Below are 22,144 nucleotides of genomic sequence, written 5' to 3'. Positions count from 1 at the left end.
ACAAGTGGATCTGGATTGGATATGGAGAGGATGGAGGGAGGTGTCAAGGATGACATCTAGAGTCTGACTTTTCAACCGGAATGGTTTATGGTGTCATTCATTAGACCAGGTTTTCAGTTGGAGGTGTCTTCGAGACATTGAGGAGGAGCTGGTCAAGAAGGCCGCTGTATACGAGAGGCTCTCAGAAGAGAGGACTAGGCTAGAAATAGAAATTAGAGAGTCATCTAATATGTGAATCTGACTTATAATATCCAGAATAGCTTTCCAGACTTCTGGTTGAACATCTTCAAAATGACAGAAAATTCACCACCACAACAACCAGACATGCTTTAATTAAGGAAAAATGTTCCTTATGTTAGACTAAAAGTTTCTTTTAATTAATTTTTATTGGCGTATAGTTGCTTTACAATGCTGTGTTAGTTTCTGCTGTACAGCAAAGTGAATCAGCTATACATATATATATACATCCCCTCTTTTTTGGATTTCCTTCCCATTTAGGTCACCACAGGGCACTGAGTAGAGTTCCCTGTACTGTACAGTAGGTTCTCACTAGTTATCTATTTTATACATAGTAATGTGTATATGTCAATCCCAATCTACCAGTTCATCCCACACCCCTCCTTCCCCCCTTGGTATCCATACGTTCGTTCTCTACTTCTGTGTCTCTCTTTCTGCTTTGCAGATAAGTTCATCTGTACCATTTTTCTAGATTCTACATATAAGCGATATATAATATTTGTTTTTCTCTTTCTGACTTACTTCACTCTGTATAACAATCTCTAGGTCTATCCACGTCTTCGCAAATGGCACAATTTCATTCCTTTTTATGGCTGAGTAATGTTCCACTGTATGTACCACATCTTCTTTATCCATTCCTCTGTTGATGGACATTTAGGTTGCTTCCATGTCGTGGCAATTGTAAATAGTGCTGCAGTTAACATTGGGGTTCATGTATCTTTTTGAATTATGGTTTTCTTCGGGTATATGCCCAGGAGTGGGATTGCTAGGTCATATGGTAGTTCTATTTTTAGTTTTTTTAAGGAACCTCCATACTGTTCTCCATAGTGGCTGTAACAATTTACATTCCCACCAACAGTGCAGGAGGGTTCCCTTTTCTCAATGCCCTCTCCAGCATTTATTGTTTGTAGATTTTTTGGATGATGACCAGTCTGACTGGTATGAGGTGATACCTTATTGTAGTCTTGATTTGCATTTCACTAATAATTAGTGATGTTGAGCAGCTTTTCATGTGCTTCTTGGCAATCTGTATGTCTTCTTTGGAGAAATGTCATTTACATCTTCTGCCCATTTTTGGATTGGGTTGTTTGTTTTTTTGATATTGAGCTGCATGACCTGTTTGTATATTTTGGAGATTAATCCTTTGTCCGTTGCTTTGCTTGCAAATATTTTCTTTCATTCTGAGGGTTGTCTTTTCATCTTGTTTATGGTTTCCTTTGCTGTGCCAAAGCTTTTAAGTTTAATTAGGTCCCATTTGTTTATTTTTGTTTTTATTTTCATTACTCTAGTAGGTGGGTCAAAAAAGATCTTGCTACAGTTTATATCAAAGTATGTTCTGCCTATGTTTTCCTCTAAGAGTTTTATAGCATCCTGCCTTACATTTAGGTCTTTAATCCATTATGAGTTTATTTTTGTGTATGGTGTTAGGGAGTGTTCTAATTTCATTCTTTTACATGTAGCTGTCCAGTTTTCCCAGCACCACTTACTGAAGAGACTGTCTTTTCTCCATTGTATAATCTTGCCTCCTTTGTCATAGGTTAGGTGGCCATAGGTGGGTTTATCTCTGGGCTTTCTATCCTGTTCCATTGATCTATATTTCTGTTTTTGTGCCAGTACCATACTGTCTTTGTGCCAGTGCCATACATACTTGTAGCTTTGTAGTATAGCCTGAAGTCGGGGAACCTGATTCCTCCAGCTCAGTTTTTCTTTCTCAAGATTGGTTTGGCTCTTTGGGGTATTTTGTGATTTTTCACAGAATTAGAATAAAAGCTTTCTGAAGTAAATTCTACTCATTAGTTCTGATTCTGCCATTTGGACAAATAAAATCACTACGTAATAGGACTTCAGGAATTTGAAGAAAACTGGAATGGTATTTCTCCCCACCACTTTGCCAGCCACCTTAGATCCTCTGTCCAGCAAAAATTCTTTTAGATCAACTCAGCAGTGTAGCCCTTGCCCATGTCTTCAGCTTCATCTATTACAAACACAGAAACAGACCCCCCAGAACACCTATATACCCACTCAGGTTACTTCCACTCAGGTCTAAATGTTGGGGGCTCCCTAAGCATGATATGTTTTCACAAACTTTTGTGCCTTTTCTCATGACTGTTACATAGGAATGGTTTTTAATTCCACCACTTATAAAATTACAGCTCTCTAGCAGAAGCTAATGAGACCAACTAGCTAACCATAGGAATTTTTTTCAGGAGAATAGATCAGACAAGAAGTTGCCAGTAGCTCATAAATGTCCAGAACTGTAGGACAAATTTGGACTTACTCAGGGCCAACATTGTAATATTCAAGTTGGTCCTGTCTTGCAAGCAGGACATGGCAGAAGGTTTTCTAGGCTGTGGGCCGTGTTCTGAGTTAAGAGCCGTCACTCTCACCTGCTGTTTTAGTCAGAGAAGGCTGCCTGCACTCACACAGAACTCCACAGTCCTAGTCCAGTCAGAGTTCCTTGGGCATCCCTCCATATGGTCTTTCAGAGACTCGGGCTTCTTTCATCTAGTGGCTCCCAGAGGGGTCCTCCACTGGATCTTCTGCATCTTGTCAAGAGATGAGGGAAGAGAGAGCATGGGGCTTATGCAGGAAGTTTTAGGGGCAGGAGATGGTTTACATGTCACACATTCCACTTCTCACGTTCCATTAACCAGAACTCAGTTACATGACCCATATAACTGCAAGGAAGGCTCAGAAATGTAATTTAGCTGTGTGCCCAGAAGGAAAAGGCAGCAGGGTTTGGTGAGCACAGCTTCCTTATCCTTGAGGTGATACCAGTTTGGTCTCTTTTTCCCCCAAACCTTCAGTGATTCCCTGTTGCCTACCGAATTTAGAACAGGCTCTTAGTGACCCGAGCTAAACGGGTGATTTCATTATTCCCCAAGCATACCCTACCCTTTCACTCTTCCATGCCTTTATTCAGGCACTTTCTTCTGCCTTGGGCACCCTACCTCTCTTATTCTTGAAATCTTATCAGTCATTCAAGGTCCATTCAAGAAGTCACTCTTCATTCCCACTGGTCTGCCTTATGTTGTAGTTACCTGTTTACTTGTACTATCACCTCCCTCCAGACTCCCTGAGGGCAAGCAATGTGTCTTATCCATGTTGCATCACTGACAACCTCTAGGAAATGCCTGGGAGTGCTCAATGAAATATTTGTTCAATGGAGTTAGTTTTATTTAAATTATTTCCTTAAAGAGAAAATGCAGTGTATTTTTCAGTAGCTTTCCTTTCTTTTCTTTTTTCCTATGAGGAAAAACGTTTGTGGTAGTGGTTCTCAGATGATACTGAGCAAAAGAACCACTTGGGAGTTAATCTTAACCACTTGTTAAGATTATAGATTTCTGTTGCCCCCACACGCACACAAGATTCTAATTCTATAGATCTGATAGATCTGATGTTGGACCCCAGGATCTGCATTTTTATAAGTGCCCTGGGAGAGTGGGAGGGTTAAAGCGGGGAAGGATTCACATCATATGACCCCTAGATTGTACTTTCAGAAATATTGCAACATGGTGTGTGTCATTACGCCCATTAAAGGACTACTATTCCCTTCCTTTATCAAAACAGATCAGTTCATTAACAGAGGAACAGGTAGCATGCGGAGCGGTAAAAATCAAGATGTTTGTCATATTGCCTTTGGATCCAAAGTTCTTGGACCACCTCCACTCTCTGGCAGAAGAAATAACATGAGGATATTCAGTGAGGTAGGTGCGGGGTTTGAACAGCTTATGTAAGCATGGATGGCATGGGAAGGGAAGGGTTTTTTCCCAATGCAGAGGGAAAAAAAAGAGGGAGAGAGACTACATGCCAAAAGCAGGGGGCTTGAATAAATTTGGAACAGAAATTCTGGATTTTAAAAGACCTCAAAACTGTTTTCTTTTCGTCATGTCAACGCAATTAACATTTTTGAGCATTCTTTTCATTAAATATGTGCACAAAACTTAAAGGCAAATATATGTGAGCACATTTTGTGGTCTCCTTCAAAAAGGAGTTGGATCATCACCAGACACCTTATAATGAACAGATTCTCAAATGTTATATTTTTATTTTTAATTTCCTCTGAATTTCTGACATACAGAGTGATTTTCATTTCAACTCCTACCTACTAAAGATGGAGTGTAGCAAATGAGCACATTTTAATTTGTGTCTATGAGATTTGGTTGTCTTCTGTTTTACCTTACATTATATTTATCTCCTATTTCTTTCTAATTTTCTACCATAATTTCCCTCTCCACCAACTTTTTAATCTTCTCATTTCCTCTAGTTCATTTTTACCTCACTATTTGTCCAGCTATTATTTCTTCTATGTAGATTCTACAAGAAATAAATGCAATTCCTATATTTTAAAATATAGATTAATTCCTTTTCCTTATAGACAGTAAGACCTGTTGGGTCCAAAAATAACCAATCGTGCCAGCAGTCTACAGTAGAGAAGTGTGTTAACAGGGCAGAAATGTCAACCTTGCTGTTATCTGAGTCTGAGGCACAAGGAGATAAAGAAAATATTGGCCACATAAAGCAGACTGTACCTATTCATGGTAAGAATCATGCATAAAGATTGATAGCTAGTGAAAACAGTGAGAAATGTTAAGATAAATCCATAGTTATATTCTTGACTAGATCTTAAGTCCAGAGAATTATCATTTAAAAATGAAAATGGTGGTAGATATTGAAATATGTTTAGAATTCTTATACCATATATTATCTTCTGGAACCTGTCATTCTGTTTATTCTGTTATTTTACCTTGCTGTAGAACCCTGTATTTTTACTTTCTGATAACAGTGAGAAAATAGTGTAGTATCCTATTATTGCTATGTCTTGGAAACCCCATGTACATTTTAAGTGTTCTTAGTTTTACCTTTTAATTAATCTCTTCCATTTGTAAAGTGCTCTTTATTTTCTCTCATTGGTACAAAAACAACCCTGTTGGTGAAGAAAACTTTTATCCCGTTTTATAGATTGAGAATTCAGGGCTAAGAGAGTAAGTGATTTGCAATTTGTAATCACTGGAAAGAATTGAGACCAGAACCCAAGGCTTACCACTCCCTGTCAGTTTGTCCACTTTAACTGGTCTGACTTTTGTGAACATTGAAAAGGGGAGGCATTTGTGTTCATTTTATTTGATTTAGAAATTAACGATCACTGTTAGAGACTCTATCTCCCATGGAGTGTAAAACTGAGATAAGGAAATAAATAACATAGATATTCAGTCCCAGTTTTACCACTGTCTGTGAGACCTTGATCAAGTTTCTTAAACCCTACGAGCCTCAGTTTCCCCATCTGTAAATGGGGATACAATTACTACTAGCACTAGTAGTAGTAAGAAATAACAGCTGCCTCAAAGGGTCAGTATGAGAATTCAGTGAGAACAGTCAGTCAAGCACATCATATTGTGCCAAGAATTTAAATGTTCAGAAAATATCAAATGCTGCTATGAATATTATTATTATTATTGTTACAGAGTTAAATTACACTTAGGAATTCTTCAAGATTGATCTCAGTTCTGCAGGGTTCTTTTGGAAACTACCCTCTAAGCTCTTGTTGAATCAAACTTAAATCTTTTAAAGGAAAAAATAATTTTTCTGTATTGGCTGTCAGTTTCATTTTTAAATATTTTTTAATATAGCATGTTGCAAGATTAACATTAATCTAATTACTTGTAGCTCTCTATATGTTATATTACATGAATAAAATGTATTAGTAGTTTATTTTTTCTTTAACACCTTTATTAGAGTATAATTGCTTTACAGTGGTGTGTTACTTTCTGCTTTATAACAAAGAGAATCAGCTATACATATACATATATCCCCATATCTCCTCCCTCTTGCATCTCCCTCCCACCCTCCCTATCCCACCCCTCTAGGTAGTCACAAAGCACCGAGCTGATCTCCCTGTGCTATGCGGCTGCTTCCCACTAGCTCTCTATTTTACATTTGGTAATGAAAGCCTGATACAATTCTAATATTGGAATAGAAATAAACACCTATTTCCTATAAAGGAATAAGTTGTGTTTTTTATACAGCTTTACATTTTGTCAAAATGATACATGAACATTCTCATTATAGCTATAATTATATTTACTGAGTTATTTCAAACTATATAGTACTTTCTGTTCTGGCTTTTTGTTCTTTGATATGAAAATGTACCAGCCAATCTGCATATTATGCATCCACATCCCCCTCAAGAACCATCAGCTGATAAGAATAATAACAGGAGAAGATTACAGTTAAAAAGAACCAGCAGAGAAAGGACAGAGACACCCAGCGGTATGGTACTAATTCAATACTATCTTATATCTGTATATTATTCAGAGCAATGGACTCTCTCTCTGCAGGTTGTAAATTTCAAGGGATTATGAACCAGTTCATTTAAAATATAAATATCTGTTCTACAAGGATTATGGAAATCAAATTTTTTACAAAAGAATTGCTCTATAGCCCTAACAGAGATTTGTTGGATTAAATAGACAGTACCACAAAAATAAAGGACTTCCTACTTCTACTCTCAAAGGCTGAATAAGCTTAAATTATTGATTTTTTAAAATGGCCCAAATTTGATAGAAGTTCCTGCCTGCAGACTTCACTAAAATTGAACTTAACTCATAATTTTTCATTTTTCATTTATCTCTCCTCTTTTTAAATTGGGCCCTTTCTAGATTGTTTTTTACATTTGCTGTCTCTCCTTTTGGACTCCTTGCCATCTACTGTAATGTAGGTTAAAGTTTCAACTCTTTGTAACCAGTAAAGCATTAGAGAAATATAGTTGGCTATTATAGTTATTGCTTAAAATATTAGATTTGAGGCATGTATGTATAGATTTGTATACACATGCATTAGTCTATCCTGAATCAAGCCCAGAATGTACCATGTACGCACCTGTTAGCATAATTTCTCAAAAATGTAGATTTCTTGGGTAGGCCAAAATTCTGCTTGCTAGGTTTCATGTTATCATTATAAAATAGTAGATAGAAAAATTACTTCTGCAATAAGGCCTGTATCCATTTTTCTTAAGGCGCTGAAGAAAAGAGCTCCATTTAAAAGAGTTGAGTTCAGTAAAAATTGTAATTTAAAGAAAACACACTCCATTTTGTATGGAACCAAAGTAAAAAATATAGGACCTTTTAAAAATTATATGGGTTTTGGAATTCCTTTTATTGCGTATTGTAAAACTTAAATTTAAAATGTCCCCATGCAAATATCAAGGAATTTTAAGATGAACCTCTACAAAAATGCAGCTGAGTTCATCTTAAAATACTCTCCTGAAAAAGAAAAAAACTGCATATAATCTGTATTGTCACCTCTTACTTGCTTTTCAATAATCCAATAGAAAAGTATACCACAGTACCATTCTTCAAAAATTAACGTGTATATATATCAAAAGAAGTAATATAGAGGAAAATATTTATTCCAATAAAGGCAATTCTTCAGGAAATAACAGAAATGAACATAAAGCAACAACTGTCCTCACCAGTGTGTTCCAACAGAGAACAGAGACATTGAACCCCAGCTCTCCAGCACCCCAGTCTCCTGATCAAGCAGGTTAGCATCTTTATTATACCATAATTGCTAACGATTAATAAAATATAAGTATGTTAAATATTTCAAACCCAGTCATTTTGAAAAGTCATGATGCAGTCACTTGCTAAAATAATCATTTTTTTCAATCTCTTTTTAACCCCAATTTTATGTCAGACTTTAATGGTTGAAGGAGTATTTTTATTTTCAAGTTTTAATGCACAAGCGGTCCTGTTCAGAATGAAAGTTTAAAACTTTGAGGTTTTCATATAACATTGTCACCCTCCCCGAAGATTATCTATTGTTGCACTTCTCCAATCCTCTTTATAATGGAGACGGTTGGAGAGTAGAGCATTGAACCCATCAACATATCTTGCCTAGCAGGTGTGTGGTACTTTTACAAAGGCAAATTGTTTTTGAGCTAGGGAAAAAGTAAAATAAATGGAAATTGTTTGTAGGTTGTCAGTCTTATTTATGCAGTGTTGAAGCCTTCATTAAAATGTTAGGCGCAATTAGTGTCTCTAGCATAAATCTGACTGTGTAGAAAAACTAATTAGATGTTTAGGTGATCATTCTTGCATTTATCTTGTTTGCTGCAATATTGTGATTACACAGTAATTTACATATTTTCCTAAGAAAACACACCAAATTATTCATTACAATTGATATGGAAATACTTGAGGTAAAACTACACATTCCAAAGAAGCATGTGGTAGTAAGATAATTAGAGTTCTTTTGGTGTAAGAACACTTCTTTTACTTTGACTTTTTGACAGTTAATAATATGTTTGGTGCTAGATCATACAAGTTGTTTAATTGCATAATGAAGATTCCCAGGACCTTTTCCTCCTGTTTTCTTTACGTATCCTTGTACATAATGCAACACATTGGTTTTTGTAATCGTATTCAAGGTTTACTAAGCACCTACTGTGTTCACAAAGCACCTACTAGGTGCTTAGCACCAGGCAAAAGTTTGCTGTCCAAAAGAGGACAACCCAGTGAATCTGTTCATTTCACCTGACCACAGCTAACACTGACTCAGGACCCTCCACATTTTCTGTGAATGTGGTTAGATTGGGTATTGATATATTCAACCTGTTATTGACCATTTACCTACAGAAAATATGAAAGCCTTGTCCCTAATAGATTTTCTCTAAGAAATGTATATTTATTGCCCTTTTTATAGGCAAGTTATGTTATATAATCATAGTCTTAGGTTAAGAAATAGGTGAATACAGTTGAGAAGAATACAATTCTATTTGTGCCATCAATATAATTTTTATTAAAGGTCTTTCTGTTTGCTTTCTGCTTTTGCTTTTGTAGTGTTAGCTTTAAAGTTTCAAGTGAGCAAATCTTAGCTCTTGGTTACTCTTCTTGTGATGATAAATATAGTTCAAGAGTCAGGAGTAAAATGACCACATCTACATTGTGGTTCTGCAGAACACGAATTCTTGTAAGATTTTCACCATTGACACAATGCAGCAAAAAATAAATTAAAAAAAAAAAAAGAGTAAGTTGAGAAAATGCTCAACTTTTCCTGCTGTCATTCTAAAGAAGAAAGTAAGCCTGCTTTTAATAATGTTTATTATAGAGATTTGTTTTTTCCAGGTCATAGAATTATAAAGTCTATTTCAATGTTGAATAAAGATTAAAATTTTTTTAAATTTTGATAAAAATATATCTCAGTTGTAGTATATCGTATTTTTAAAGAAAACAATGTGCAAAAAGATTTTCATGTCAAAACATTCTCTCCTAAAATTAAATTAAAATTGAACATAAAGGTCCTTTTCACCAGCAGAATTCACCAGTCACATTAACAAATATTTCTGTGGATTTGCTATTGACAAGTCTAGCAGTTTAATCTATGAATTGTCCTGTACCGATGAGTAGAATGGAGAGGGAAAGACTGTCAGCCTTTTCGTGGTTTTCCTCTCCTGCATGTTTTATAATCTGAACAAGGCCCAGATACTTTGTTTAAAGAGCTTGTTAAGTACTCTGTCCCCCTGAAATTAAAAGAAATTAGTAACTCAAACCCTTTTAAATTTGGAAGATTTTCCCCCTCTGAAATACCAAATTAATGAGGCTGTGCTATAAAGAACTTGCTGCAAGACAGGTGATAATTATTTCAGACTTACAAATTTCCTGGCCAGTGTTTCAACTCAGATGGAGAGGAAGTACAAATGAGTTGCCCGTATCTATAAGCACTATCTGTGGGTTAAATGTTTAGCAGGTTACAAGATGGTGGATAAATTGCCTTCCTTGGCTTTTGCATTATTTGATAAATCTCTGTTTCAACAAGAAGGAATGTTAACCTAACTACCTGCCTAAAATAACACTTGTGGAACACTGCTCTAATTTTTGTCATCTTTTGCAAATGTCAGATGAGTGGATATTTCCTGAAAATGATGACCACATCCCCCATTTGGCCTCCAGCACGCAGTCTCTACTTCTGGATGAAAACTCCTGCAACACCTCACACCTGTGGCTAGAAGCCAGCAAGAAAAATGAACGTGACCAACAGACAGAGGAAACCCAGATTGTTCCAAAGGATATTTTCACTTTTTCATCAAGACCACGATCAGCACCTCATGGAAAGACTCAGAATATGTCCCCAGAGGGGTGCCCATTTATTTTGGATCTAAAAGAGGATACCAGTGTAATAAGGAGAGACACCCAATTGGAGGATGATTTTTACGGTGGTGATAGCACCGAAGAGGTACATTGCTTGATGAGTGAAATAGTTTTAAAGCACAGTTCTGTTGTCTCCAACTAAGCACTAAAACTAGTTGAAATGAAAGAGGGGAAGTCAACTGCTATTTATAAAAATGCAGCAGATTGCAATGTTAGTCAACAGTTGCCTCAGATTGTTATGGTAACTCTAAATTGCTGCCTTTTTTATTAACAGTCAGCCATTTTCATTTTTAATTATGGAAACCAGTTTTTGGTTTGATTTTCTTTTTTCATTTTAACCTTTGCCTCACAGAGTGAGAAATAATATGCAGTTTAGTTATATGATAGCATGTCCAGTAAAATATTGAGAACACATTGTTCTAGATCTCTGGGGAAATTGTGTTGCAGTTGCTAAGCATTCTGAATTGACACTTTTCTGGCTTCCTAACTCCCCTGCCATCTTTTCACCTTAGACCTATTAGGACTCATTATTTTCCATATGGTTCCAGAATTTCAAGAGTTGTGCCAATTAAAGTTTAAGTAATGAATCATGGATTAGTGCTGGGGCTTGCCTTACAGGAGGTTTTCTGTTTGCAATTATTTAGAATACACCTGTATCTCATAAATCAGTAAATTCATAAAAAGTTTTTTAATAACTAATTAAATATCAAACTAGTGTAGTTCTGAAACATTTGTTTAAAACTTAATATAACTTTTTCCCCATATGAAAGGAATTTATTTATGAAATTTCTTTAGCATTGTTCTTTAATAATAGGCATTTATAGTTTCTAGAAAAAATAATTATCTTAAAAGCAGATTATAGTCAAGTTTTGGTTTAGTGAAATTATACAAATCATTTATATGTAGAAATTATAGAAATAATCAGAAAAACTTTTTTTGTATACTTAGAAAACTTTTTTTTAACAACTATATCTGATTAAGAATACCCCTTTCAACAGTGGGATATACATTAAGTCCACAGCTCCTACCTTCAGAGCCAGTTGAGAATATGGTGAGATTGTTCAGGCAGTAATTATGTTGTTTTGCAACTTTTAATGAGTTTCTGTAGCAAAGTGCATGAGGAAATACTTTTTTATAACCTCCTTACTTCTGAGTGTGATGAAACTATAGTCATACCAAACATAAACCTACTACAAACCCCTTTATGCATAAATGCATAAACAGTACATTTTAAATGTGCTGTGAACAACTTTATCCCTTTCACCCTACCTAAAATTAAGCTATAAAACTGTAAAATGAATATGTCTTCAGCATCTAGTATTGCCCCCATCCCAGCTGTCAATTCTTATACAGTATTAATTGGCTAATCTGATAAATCATACCATTTTGTTAATGGGGTAGGCCCATCCCCTTCCCATGTGTACAGCTTACCTAACTCAAAAGAATTACTGTGATGGGGGCAATGTCATGGCAGGTAGGAAATAATAGTTCTCTGGAAAACTTTTGAGGGAAGTATTATGTAGAAACAGCCCTTTAAATAACACCCCATGAGGAACTTACCTCTCCACCTATATGAAGGAAAAGGCTTGAGAAGAAGCAATAGAGCTTTATGGGAAAATGAAGAATACTAGTTCTGAATATTTTAATTTGCTATCACTTTATGTGCTTTCTTTTGCTACTAGCTACTCTACTTCTGACATCCTTCAACATTTATTGTGCAGACATGTACTTGTTACCAACTACATGAAATTGAAAATTAATTTATCATGCATTTTCAAAGCTCTGATTGGCATAGCTCTCTGGTCACCCCTGTCCCAAGACCATCAGAATATGGCTTGAGTCTGTAGTGGAACGATATCATTGCTAACACCTGCCCTGGCCCACCTTTAGTCAGAGCCTACTAAGAGTGGCAGCCAGAGAGAGGGGCAGAAGCCTTGCCATGTTATTATGCAAGCTTTGAGGTTTGCTGTTAGAGGCAATAACAAGATACAAACTAAAATACAGACGACTAACAAAAGTGCTAGGCTATATTTAAACAAGTTCTAGAATTTGTAATCCCTTTTTTATCAAATTGGTTTTTTGGGAGCTTTTTGTAAATTCTTTTCCTGTAGGATTATTTCTCCCATTTATTATATAAGTCAAAGGGAAATTAGATTACATACTTTATTTTATTTATTTTTTAAGAATAAGTTTTAATTTAATTTGTCAAAATTACAAAACACTTTCTTTGTTTTGCTCTCAAAATACAGTGAATCTGTCTTCATGTTCTGGATGCTTAGTTTTTTGTTTTTGGGGGGTTTTTTTGTTTTGTTTTGTTTTTTGGAGTATAATTGCTTTACAATGTTGTGTTAGTTTCTGCTATACAATGAAGTGTGTCAGCTATATGTATACATATATCCCCTCACTCTTGGACCTCCCTCCCACCCCCCCATCCCACCCATCTACAGATTACATATCTTAAATGTTTACTTACATATAAATCAGTTGAAGAAAATCAGTTGATTTAGGCATTCTTACTATTGTTGCATTATTTTATTTATTTTTAAACTTGCCTTTCATTTCTTTTCTTTTCTTTTAATTAATTTATTTATTTTGGCTGCACCAGGTCTTAGTTGCAGCACTCAGGATCTTCGTTGCGGTGTGCGGGATCTTTTCTTTAGTTGCACCATGCGAACTCTTAGTTGCAGCATGCATGTGGGATCTAGTTCCCTGACCAGGGATCGAACCCGGGCCCCCTGCATTGGGAGCTTGGAGTCTTACCCACTGGACCACATGGGAAGTCCCTAGTTGCATTACTGTAGAATGTTATATCATTAGAGTAACACTATTATAACTGAGGAAAACAATGTCATGCTATAAATAATGGTGGACAGATGAGTAATAATTGCATTACTTATTATGCTTGAAGTTTATAACTTGTAGTTAAAAGACTTTATTTGGTGTTAGACCATTTGAATATTTTTAAAGGGAAGTTAGATGTATTCAGAAGCAAAAAACTAGGCACAATCATGGTATTATGATAGAGAAAAAATACACATATGACAGTAAAGACTAATTAAAATAAGCTTTCAATGATTGTAGTTGAAGTCCCTAATAATCAGTTCACATTTGAGATCTTCATCAGTGTGAGAGCCTTAAAAGTATGATTTTTTTTTGCATATTCTCATCTTAGTCTTGGCTTTACTATATATTTTATTCCCTAGGCAGACATATATACTAATTTTCCTGATACTCAATTAATTTTGAATTTGTACTTCTTATCTGAAAAGCACACTATGGAAATATATCTGGTGGTGAGTTATAAAATAAGACTACCACGTAAAATGAATTATCTAGGAAAGCTGTTAAAACAGAGTACCCTTCATACAATTGCAGCTTCTGAAAGAAAAAAAAAAAGCATGTTACTATTATCATCTCTGTTTTGTATTTTATGCCATTATTCCCAACGTGGCTTTGGGTATATATAGCTGGTTGGTGATTTGAAATACTTAGCTTTATATTAGTATTTTATTACTTCTCTAATTCAATTTTTTATCTAGAAATATAGTCATTTTCTTCCTTTTGTTTTGTTTTGTTTTGTTTTGTAGGTTTTGGCTCTACAGCCAAATAAAGATTTTTCTGTGGAAGCATAATGCCATCTAATTGTCATGTCAGTGTGGTTGATTGTAATTTGGATGTAGAAATGTAGAAATATTGATAGAAATTATTGTGCGCTCTATGAATCAATATACTGAATTTGGACCTAACAATAGTAGGACACTTAATAATAGCTAGTGCCATTAGGACTTAATAATAATTGGACACTTAATAATAGTTGGTGCCATTAGGCAAAGCATTATATATGCCTACAGGGGAATTAGTTACTACTTGTGACACCATTTTATAGATGAACAGAGTAAGGGTCAGAACAGTGACATAGCTTGTTCAAGGTCATATGGCCGAGCAAGATGAACCTGGAATTGAGCTTGGGCACATTTCCTTAACTCCTTTTTTTTTTTTTGAATTTTCTTTTATTTATTTTTTTATACAGCAGGTTCTTATTAGTTATCCATTTTATACATATTAGTGTATACATGTCAATACCAATCTCCCAATTCATCCCACCACCACCATCACCACCACCACCACTTTCCCCCCTTGGTGTTCATACATTTGTTCTCTGCATCTGTGTCTCAATTTCTGCCCTGCAAACCAGTTCATCTGTACCTTTTTTCTAGGTTCCACATATATGCATTAATATATGATATTTGTTTTTCTCTTTCTGACTTACTTCACTCTGTGTGACAGTCTCTAGATCCATCCACGTCTCTACAAAGGACGCCCTTTCGTTCCTTTTTTATGGCTGAGTAATATTCCATTGTATATATGTACCACATCTTCTTTATCTATTCATCTGTCAGTGGGCATTTAGGTTGCTTCCATGTCCTGGCTATTGTAAATAGTGCTGCAGTGAACATTGGGGTGCATGTGTCTTTTTGAATTATGGATTTCTCAGGGTATATGCCCAGTAGTGGGATTGCTGGGTCATATGGTAATTCTATTTTTAGTTTTTTAAGGAACCTCCATACTGTTCTCCATAGTGGCTGTATCAATTTACATTCCCACCACCACCAGTTCAAGAGGGTTCCCTTTTCTCCACACCCTCTCCAGCATTTGTTGTTTGTAGATTTTCTGATGATGCCCATTCTAACTGGTGTGCGGTGATACCTCACTGTAGTTTTGATTTGCATTTCTCTAATAATTAGTGATGTTGAGCAGCTTTTCATGTGCTTCTTGGCTATTGGTATGTCTTCTTAGGAGAAATGTCTATTTAGGTCTTCTGACCATTTTTTGATTGGGTTGTTTTTTTTTTTAATATTGAGCTGCATGAGCTGTTTATATATTTTGGAGATTAATGCTTTGTCTGATGATTCATTTGCAAATACTTTCTCCCATTCTGAGGGTTGTCTTTTCATCTTGTTTATGGTTTCCTTTGCTGTGCAAAAGCTTTGAAGTTTCATTAGGTCCCATTTGTTTATTTTTGTTTTTATTTCCATTACTCTGGGAGGTGGGTCAAAAAAGATCTTGCTGTCATTTATGTCAAAGAGTGTTGTTCCTATGTTTTCCTCTAAGAGTTTGATAGTGTCCGGTCTTACATTTAGGTCTAATCCATTTTGAGTTTACTTTTGTGTATGGTGTTAGGGAGTGTTCTAATTTCATTCTTTTACATGTAGCTGTCCAGTTTTCCCAGCACCACTTATTGAAGACACTGTCTTTTCTCCATTGTATATCCTTGCCTCCATTGTCATAAATTAATTGGCCATTGGTGCATGGGTTTATCTCTGGGCTTTCTATCCTGTTCCATTGATCTATATTTCTGTTTTTGTGCCAGTACCATATTGTCTTGATTATTGTGGCTTTGTAGTATAGTCTGAAGTCCAGGAGCCTGATTCCTCTAGCTCCGTTTTTTTCCCTCAAGACTGCTTTGGCTATTCGGGGTCTTTTGTGTCTCCATACAAATTTTAAGATTTTTTGTTCTAGTTCTGTAAAATATGCCATTGGTAATTTGATAGGGATTGCATTTCATTTCAGTTATTGTATTGTTCATCTCTGTTTGTTCTTTAATTCTTCTAGGTGTTTGTTCTTTAATTCTTCTAGGTCTTTGTTAAACATTTCTTGCATCTTCTCAATCTTTGCCTCCATTCTTTGTCCGAGGTCCTGGATCATCTTCACTATCATTATTCTGAATTCTTTTTCTGGAAGGTTGCCTATCTCCACTTCATTTAGGTGTTTTTCTGGGGTTTTATCTTGTTCCTTCATCTGGTACATAGCCCTCTGCCTTTTCATCTTGTCTCTCTTTCTGTGAATGTGGTTTTTGTTCCACAGGCTGCAGGATTGTAGTTCTTGCTTCTGCTGTCTGCCCTCTGGTGGATTCTAGAAATACAGTCATTTTCTCCAAACTCTATCTATGTATCAGATACTAAAGTAGATAGTTGCAAAGCTACGTAATTTTTCTTACGTAACAGTCCAAACTAGAACATTTGAGCCAAAATATTATCCATATTTGAACATGAATTATGTGGACTGACTACTTATAGTGTTCAAATTAGCTAGGAGCGTCTAGATCTTCTCTTCATCTAACTCTGTTAAGGCCTATAAAACAAATTTACAAACAGCAGATTAAAAGGACCATTTTAATCCTTCCTCTCAGCTTTCCTGGTATTGTTGCTTTCAAGGTTTTTTTTTAGCACTCAGTAGTTAAACTATTTCATTACATTGTTTTTTTCCACTCACTCCTACATGCTTGACTAGCAATTCTGAATAACATTCTCACACACATTTATATACACACAATAGAAATGATATTTACTCTACATGAGGCCAGTTATATTTCTGTGTAGCCTTTAAAAAACTTTAAATGTCAATATGTTTGAAAAAAATGGACGAATTCTATTTTGAATGTATTGCTTGCATTTTTATTTCTGTATATCATGAGTTACAACATAACATACTCTCTAAACCTACCAGGCATATTTAATATTTATTTTTATGTGAGTATTTATTTTAGGCTGTTCACATCTACATATCTTTATTGTTATCTTTTGAAGCTTTCTTCTTCCCTGAAAAAGTTGGTTCCTGTAACTTGGCCCTTCATTGTTATAGGCAGGGAGAGAAGGTTATAAAACTCTTGTCTCCTTAGAATAATGTCATACAACTTTGGCTTAAAGATCAATATTTGCAGATGAATATATATTTGGTTATACATAGGAGTTTTCACAAGAAACCTTTGTTTTATCAGTTAAAGAGCATGAAGTCTAACTTATAAGGAAAATATGTTTTTGTCTTGAACAATGAAAGGAGTCTCATCATTTTCCCCAAATATTCACATGATGATGTTTACCCATCCAATACAGTCCCTGTAACTTCTGCTATGATTTGTCTGTGAGGCATCATTGGCTACAGGTAAAGATGTTTACAAAAGTAATTTGCCCAAGTCCTTGTAATATCAAGCATGCTGCGAAGTAGTCACTTGTTAGAAACAGTCACATCTTCCTTTCATTTTATTTGGTATTATTTTAATAGTTTCCTATTAAATTCAAGAGGTAGAAGTTAGAAATACTCCTTGGGGATGGTTTTTAGTGAAAACGTTTAAGATACATTTGAATGGTCAATCTTGCTATCATCAAAGAAGAAATGATTTTTTTCATTCTGTTATGACTAATATCTTTAGCTGTATTTGTGCAAATAACTGTGCTCTTTATTTGACAACCAAAGTATATACCTGTATCATCTCTATTGTCCGCTAGTGCTGTTGTTCAGCTAAAAGGTTCTGTCAGTTCACACATTTAATCACTAAAACGTTGGACAAACGTAAAACTCCTGCTGACTCTATCTCAATTACAAATTCAAAACTGCCATCAAAAGTGTGTGTGGAGGGCTTCCCTGGTGGCGCAGTGGTTGAGAGTCCGCCTGCCGATGCAGGGGACACGGGTTCGTGCCCCTGTCCGGGAAGATCCCACATTCCGCGGAGCGGCCGGGCCGTGAGCCATGGCCGCTGAGCCTGCGCGTCCGGAGCCTGTGCTCCGCAAAGGGAGAGGCCACAGCAGTGAGAGGCCCGCGTATCGCAAAAAAAAAAAAAAAAAAAAAAAGTGTGTGTGGAATATTGCAGATGTGTTTTGTTCAGAACTTTTAAGAATGTTATGTAGATTTTTTTCTGGGTGGACTGAATTAAAAATCAGTTGAAATATAAATAAACATGATCATCCACTTTTTACAAAGGCTAAAACAGAGTTCTATCCTGACTCACTAAACATTAAAGTTGTAATACGAAGAGCCTGGGTCCCACCTGCTCCAAGTAGGTGGCCCTCCTGAGTGATTAAAATTACAACTCAGCAAGAGCTATTCGTTTTGCACATCCAAAAATTATTGTCCAAGTGCCCATCTGCATGTCCTTTTAAGAAACGTAGTTCAACAGAGGAAGTGCTGGGTCCTTGGGGAAATCATTCTCATCTTCAGCGTACATATGCTGTGCTACAGTTAGTCAGACAAACTCTATTGATGTTCCTGGCACTGGGCATGATTGAATATTTAACAAACAAATGTTTCTGAGCCCAGAAGACCAACAGTTCAAGAGATTTGGACTTTTAAAAAATATATATTAAGTTAAATCAAAAACATTTTGTATTTGTTCTTCTGAGAAACAGATGAACAGATGATTGGAATATGAAAACAGCATAACAAATTCTTTACTACTCTGACCAGTTATATTCAATTGCTCTGCAGGTTTTCAGTAGCTAAATGATAAACCAAAGGGGGAAAAGTGGTTATTTTTCAATCAGATTATAGTAAACTTCTTATGCATGTAACAAATGTATATGTTATTTAGTATAAAATTAATACAAAGACATGTCGAGCCCACATGTGTTATGTATGTGAAAGCAATAAACGTCATCTATACCTATATAATCTATTTTAGTAAGTCAGAAACATTACTAAAGAAAGGAGGAAGGTTTTGCCAGTGCACCACTACTAGTAAATACTATACTATTTTTTATTCTCCATTTATTTCCTCGCTAAAATAGAAGCTGACACAACTCAAATCAACCTGTTAGTCTCATGTATTGTCTTGCCTTTCCCATTTATCCTAATTCCCCTTTCAAAATCTGGGATAGACCAGAATTAGTGGTTCTGGGGCAGCCAAAATAGGCAAGCCTTTTGTGCTCTGTACAGATTCTCCAGTTATTTGTCTCTTTCATATATTTAAAATAGCATAGAAACATTACTGTGGAAATGCAATACTACGAAGAGAATGAATACCTATTAGGGAACACAGCTCCATCTGACCATTTCTTGACCCATCTCCAAACCAGGGTATATCTTAGGAAAATGTGAGGTGAATGTCCCTGTACATACTCATGAATAGTTCTGTGTGTATAATCACTGCTCATGCCAAGCAAAAAGAAATACACCTGAGTAAACTTACAGAAGGAAGAAAAGTTCTCTGATCCACTTACAGGTGGAAAAAATACACTTCTTATCAAATGTATTGATTTTTAAAGTTTCTTTTAAATGATCTAGCAAACATCAGGCTGTCCGTGCATTCTTCTAAATTCTCATAATAGTACATCTGAAACTTTTTTTTTTTTTTTTTTTTGGTGGTACGCGGGCCTCTCACTGTTGTGTCCTCACCCGTTGCGGAGCACAGGCTCCGGACACGCAGGCTCAGCGGCCATGGCTCACGGGCCCAGCCGCTCCACGGCATGTGGGATCTTCCCGGACTGGGGCACGAACCCGTGTCCCCTGCATCGGCAGGCGGACTCTCAACCACTGCGCCACCAGGGAAGCCCCATCTGAAACTTTTAAATGAAATTTACTACCTTCTACCTTATGAAATTATTACTTTTGTAGGTATCTATCTTTCTGCTATTAGACTTTATGCCTCTCGAGGGCAGTGTCCTTTTTCTTCTTACCTATATATCTTATATAGTCCCTAGAAAATGCCTTACACATAGTAGGAGCTTAATAACTATTTATTGAACTAACGTTTATTGCAAAAACTCCTAATTTCTACTTATGTCATATACAAAATGGAATCCCAGAGTGATCCAGAGATTCTGGTCCAAAGAGTTATAATTATACCTTTTCCCCTTAGCCAGCTTGTTTTTAGGGGCAATCTGTTTTAAATCCACCATACATGTGCTTATTTTTTACTGTGAAAATGTGATGGAAACGAATAAGTAGAGGGTATTCTGGTCACAGAAATCCCATTGTCAATTGTATATAACAATTATAGGAAATTAAACTGGAATTTTTTTTTTTTTAAGTTGGAGAAGATATAGCACTGTCTAGCAACCAGACTGAATTTTTAAAAATCTATCCTAGTTCCACCAGTACCTTCTTAAAACCAAGGCCTGGAAGCTGTTTGTTCTGTTTTCTGTTTACCTTTCTTTAGAAAACTGGCTAAACTTTTATTCTCTTTTTGTCTCTGTGAAACAAAAATTGCAAGTGTCACCACTCCATTACCTAGTAACTCAGAGCACTAGGCATTTTTCAGGTCTCTTGCACTCTTTCCAGTTTTCTGCCTGAAGGCAGAGTTCTTCAGTCATGTGAACATCCTCAGGGTTCCCAGGATGTGGTGAAGGACAAGCTCACTCAGTAAATGTACAGCAAAGAGAGTTGCGCAGTGCCTGCAGCTCAGGCCTCGCGGTACTGTCACGAGGGCGGAAATATTCTTACCTCTCTTATTTTTCCACTTGGGGCATAAACTAAGGTTTATGGATTGACACCCAATCACCATCTTTTCTTTCCCCTATCTGGGACTCTGAATAAATTTCTCCATCATATATAAAGAAATATACGTATCAGAAGATCAAGCCAGCATAGACAAAGAAAATAAGGCCCAGAATGAATACCAAGAAGAAATGTTTGTAAAAGATCCTTAGACACTCTGCAATTCTTTCTTTACTACAGATAGGCAAGCTATTTCTTAGGAGAGGTTCTTACACCCAAGTGTACCTTTCTTGAGACCACAGTTGTCTGATAATCCCAACTGCTTTCCATAAGAAAGGAAGATCATAACATGACTAGGGTTAAGGATTGCAGACTCCATGTAAAAGCTTTCCAGAGTCACTAAGTACAACATACTCTGCCTTCTACAGAACTCTCAAATCAGTCCAGCCTCCATCATCACCACCACTGAATTAACGCAAGTCACCTCAGCATTTCTAATCATTCCAATTTAATAGTCTCCTAATTGGCCTCCCTTACTACTATCTCCACAGACACTTCAGACACACCACAAACAATATCCACACAAACTCATTCCCATACCTTCTGTTTTGTGCCGTCATGACATTCTTCTCGTCCATCAAATCACTCAGTGACCCCTTGTCTTTGGGATAAAGTCCCTGGATGGCAGGGATTAACTTTTGGCCTACCATTATATTCCTAGCATCTGCAGCACATAGAGCAATACGTAGCCCGTGATGAGGAAGAAAGGAAGAGAGGCAGAACAATGACAGACACACAGACAGATAGATCCCTTCTAATTGAAAGGTTTGATAAATTCCTCTCTTGTCTTGTGCCCAACCTAAAGCAGACTCTCTCACCGTTAAACATACTTCACTTCTACTGAAATGGAAATTTCACCTTAGATAGTGATCTGTATCTTGAGGTGTATGATGACCAAACATTCAGGAAGAAGCTGAACAGTTCAATCAGTCATTCAAATATTTTGTTTAAAAATCCAAATTTGGGGAGTAACCAGATGTTTGGTTCTGTATAGCTATAAATGAAAGGATAGTGGAATAGCGTACTGAAACAGAAAGTAAGATAGTACAGTCTCAGACATCAAATAATGTCTTTACATGTACTCTGCTTTTGTTGATTTTTTTCTGTTCTGTTTATTATTAAATATATTTATATTTAAATTTATATATAAATATATAATTAAATATATTAAATATATCTGTTTAAATATAACAGATAAGACAAGTTAGAAAAATCTCATGACAAGTATAAGCAATTATCACATTCGTTTTTTCTTTAAATTTATTGTTTTATAGCAGAAAAATATCTACCAACTGAAATAACACTGTTTCTCTTTTTCCTTATTTACCATCATGGCCATTGATTTTTTTGTTTGTAATTCCTCCTTTCTCAGATTTTAAAAATTAAAATTTTTAGGGATAATTCCAGAACTGTACATTAGTAAAATGTTTCTAGCTTTTATTTTCAGCTTTCCAAATAATTATATTTGGTGAGGTTCATGTCTTGTGGAA

The 22,144-nt window shown here is 35.9% G+C and overlaps 1 protein-coding gene across 18 annotated transcripts in view; it reads left to right on the top strand.

Moving 5' to 3' along the window:
* Positions 1-22,144, top strand: part of CFAP20DC (CFAP20 domain containing) — a 291,535-nt gene that overhangs the window by 160,492 nt on the left and 108,899 nt on the right. For 15 of the 18 annotated variants that reach the window (XM_073811274.1, XM_073811278.1, XM_073811273.1 and 12 more), the window contains 5 exons: positions 3,808-3,944; positions 4,616-4,778; positions 6,391-6,507; positions 7,657-7,779; positions 10,136-10,470. In XM_073811274.1, the coding sequence (XP_073667375.1) occupies positions 3,808-3,944; positions 4,616-4,778; positions 6,391-6,507; positions 7,657-7,779; positions 10,136-10,470 (875 nt within the window). The remainder of the gene's footprint in view (positions 1-3,807; positions 3,945-4,615; positions 4,779-6,390; positions 6,508-7,656; positions 7,780-10,135; positions 10,471-22,144) is intronic. The other 3 variants (XM_073811284.1, XM_073811282.1, XM_073811276.1) reach the window with 2 other exon arrangements.

The sequence above is a fragment of the Tursiops truncatus genome, chromosome 10, assembly GCF_011762595.2.
Source record: "Tursiops truncatus isolate mTurTru1 chromosome 10, mTurTru1.mat.Y, whole genome shotgun sequence".
Lineage (NCBI taxonomy): Eukaryota > Metazoa > Chordata > Mammalia > Artiodactyla > Delphinidae > Tursiops > Tursiops truncatus.
This window is presented reverse-complemented; position numbering and strand designations above follow the sequence as displayed.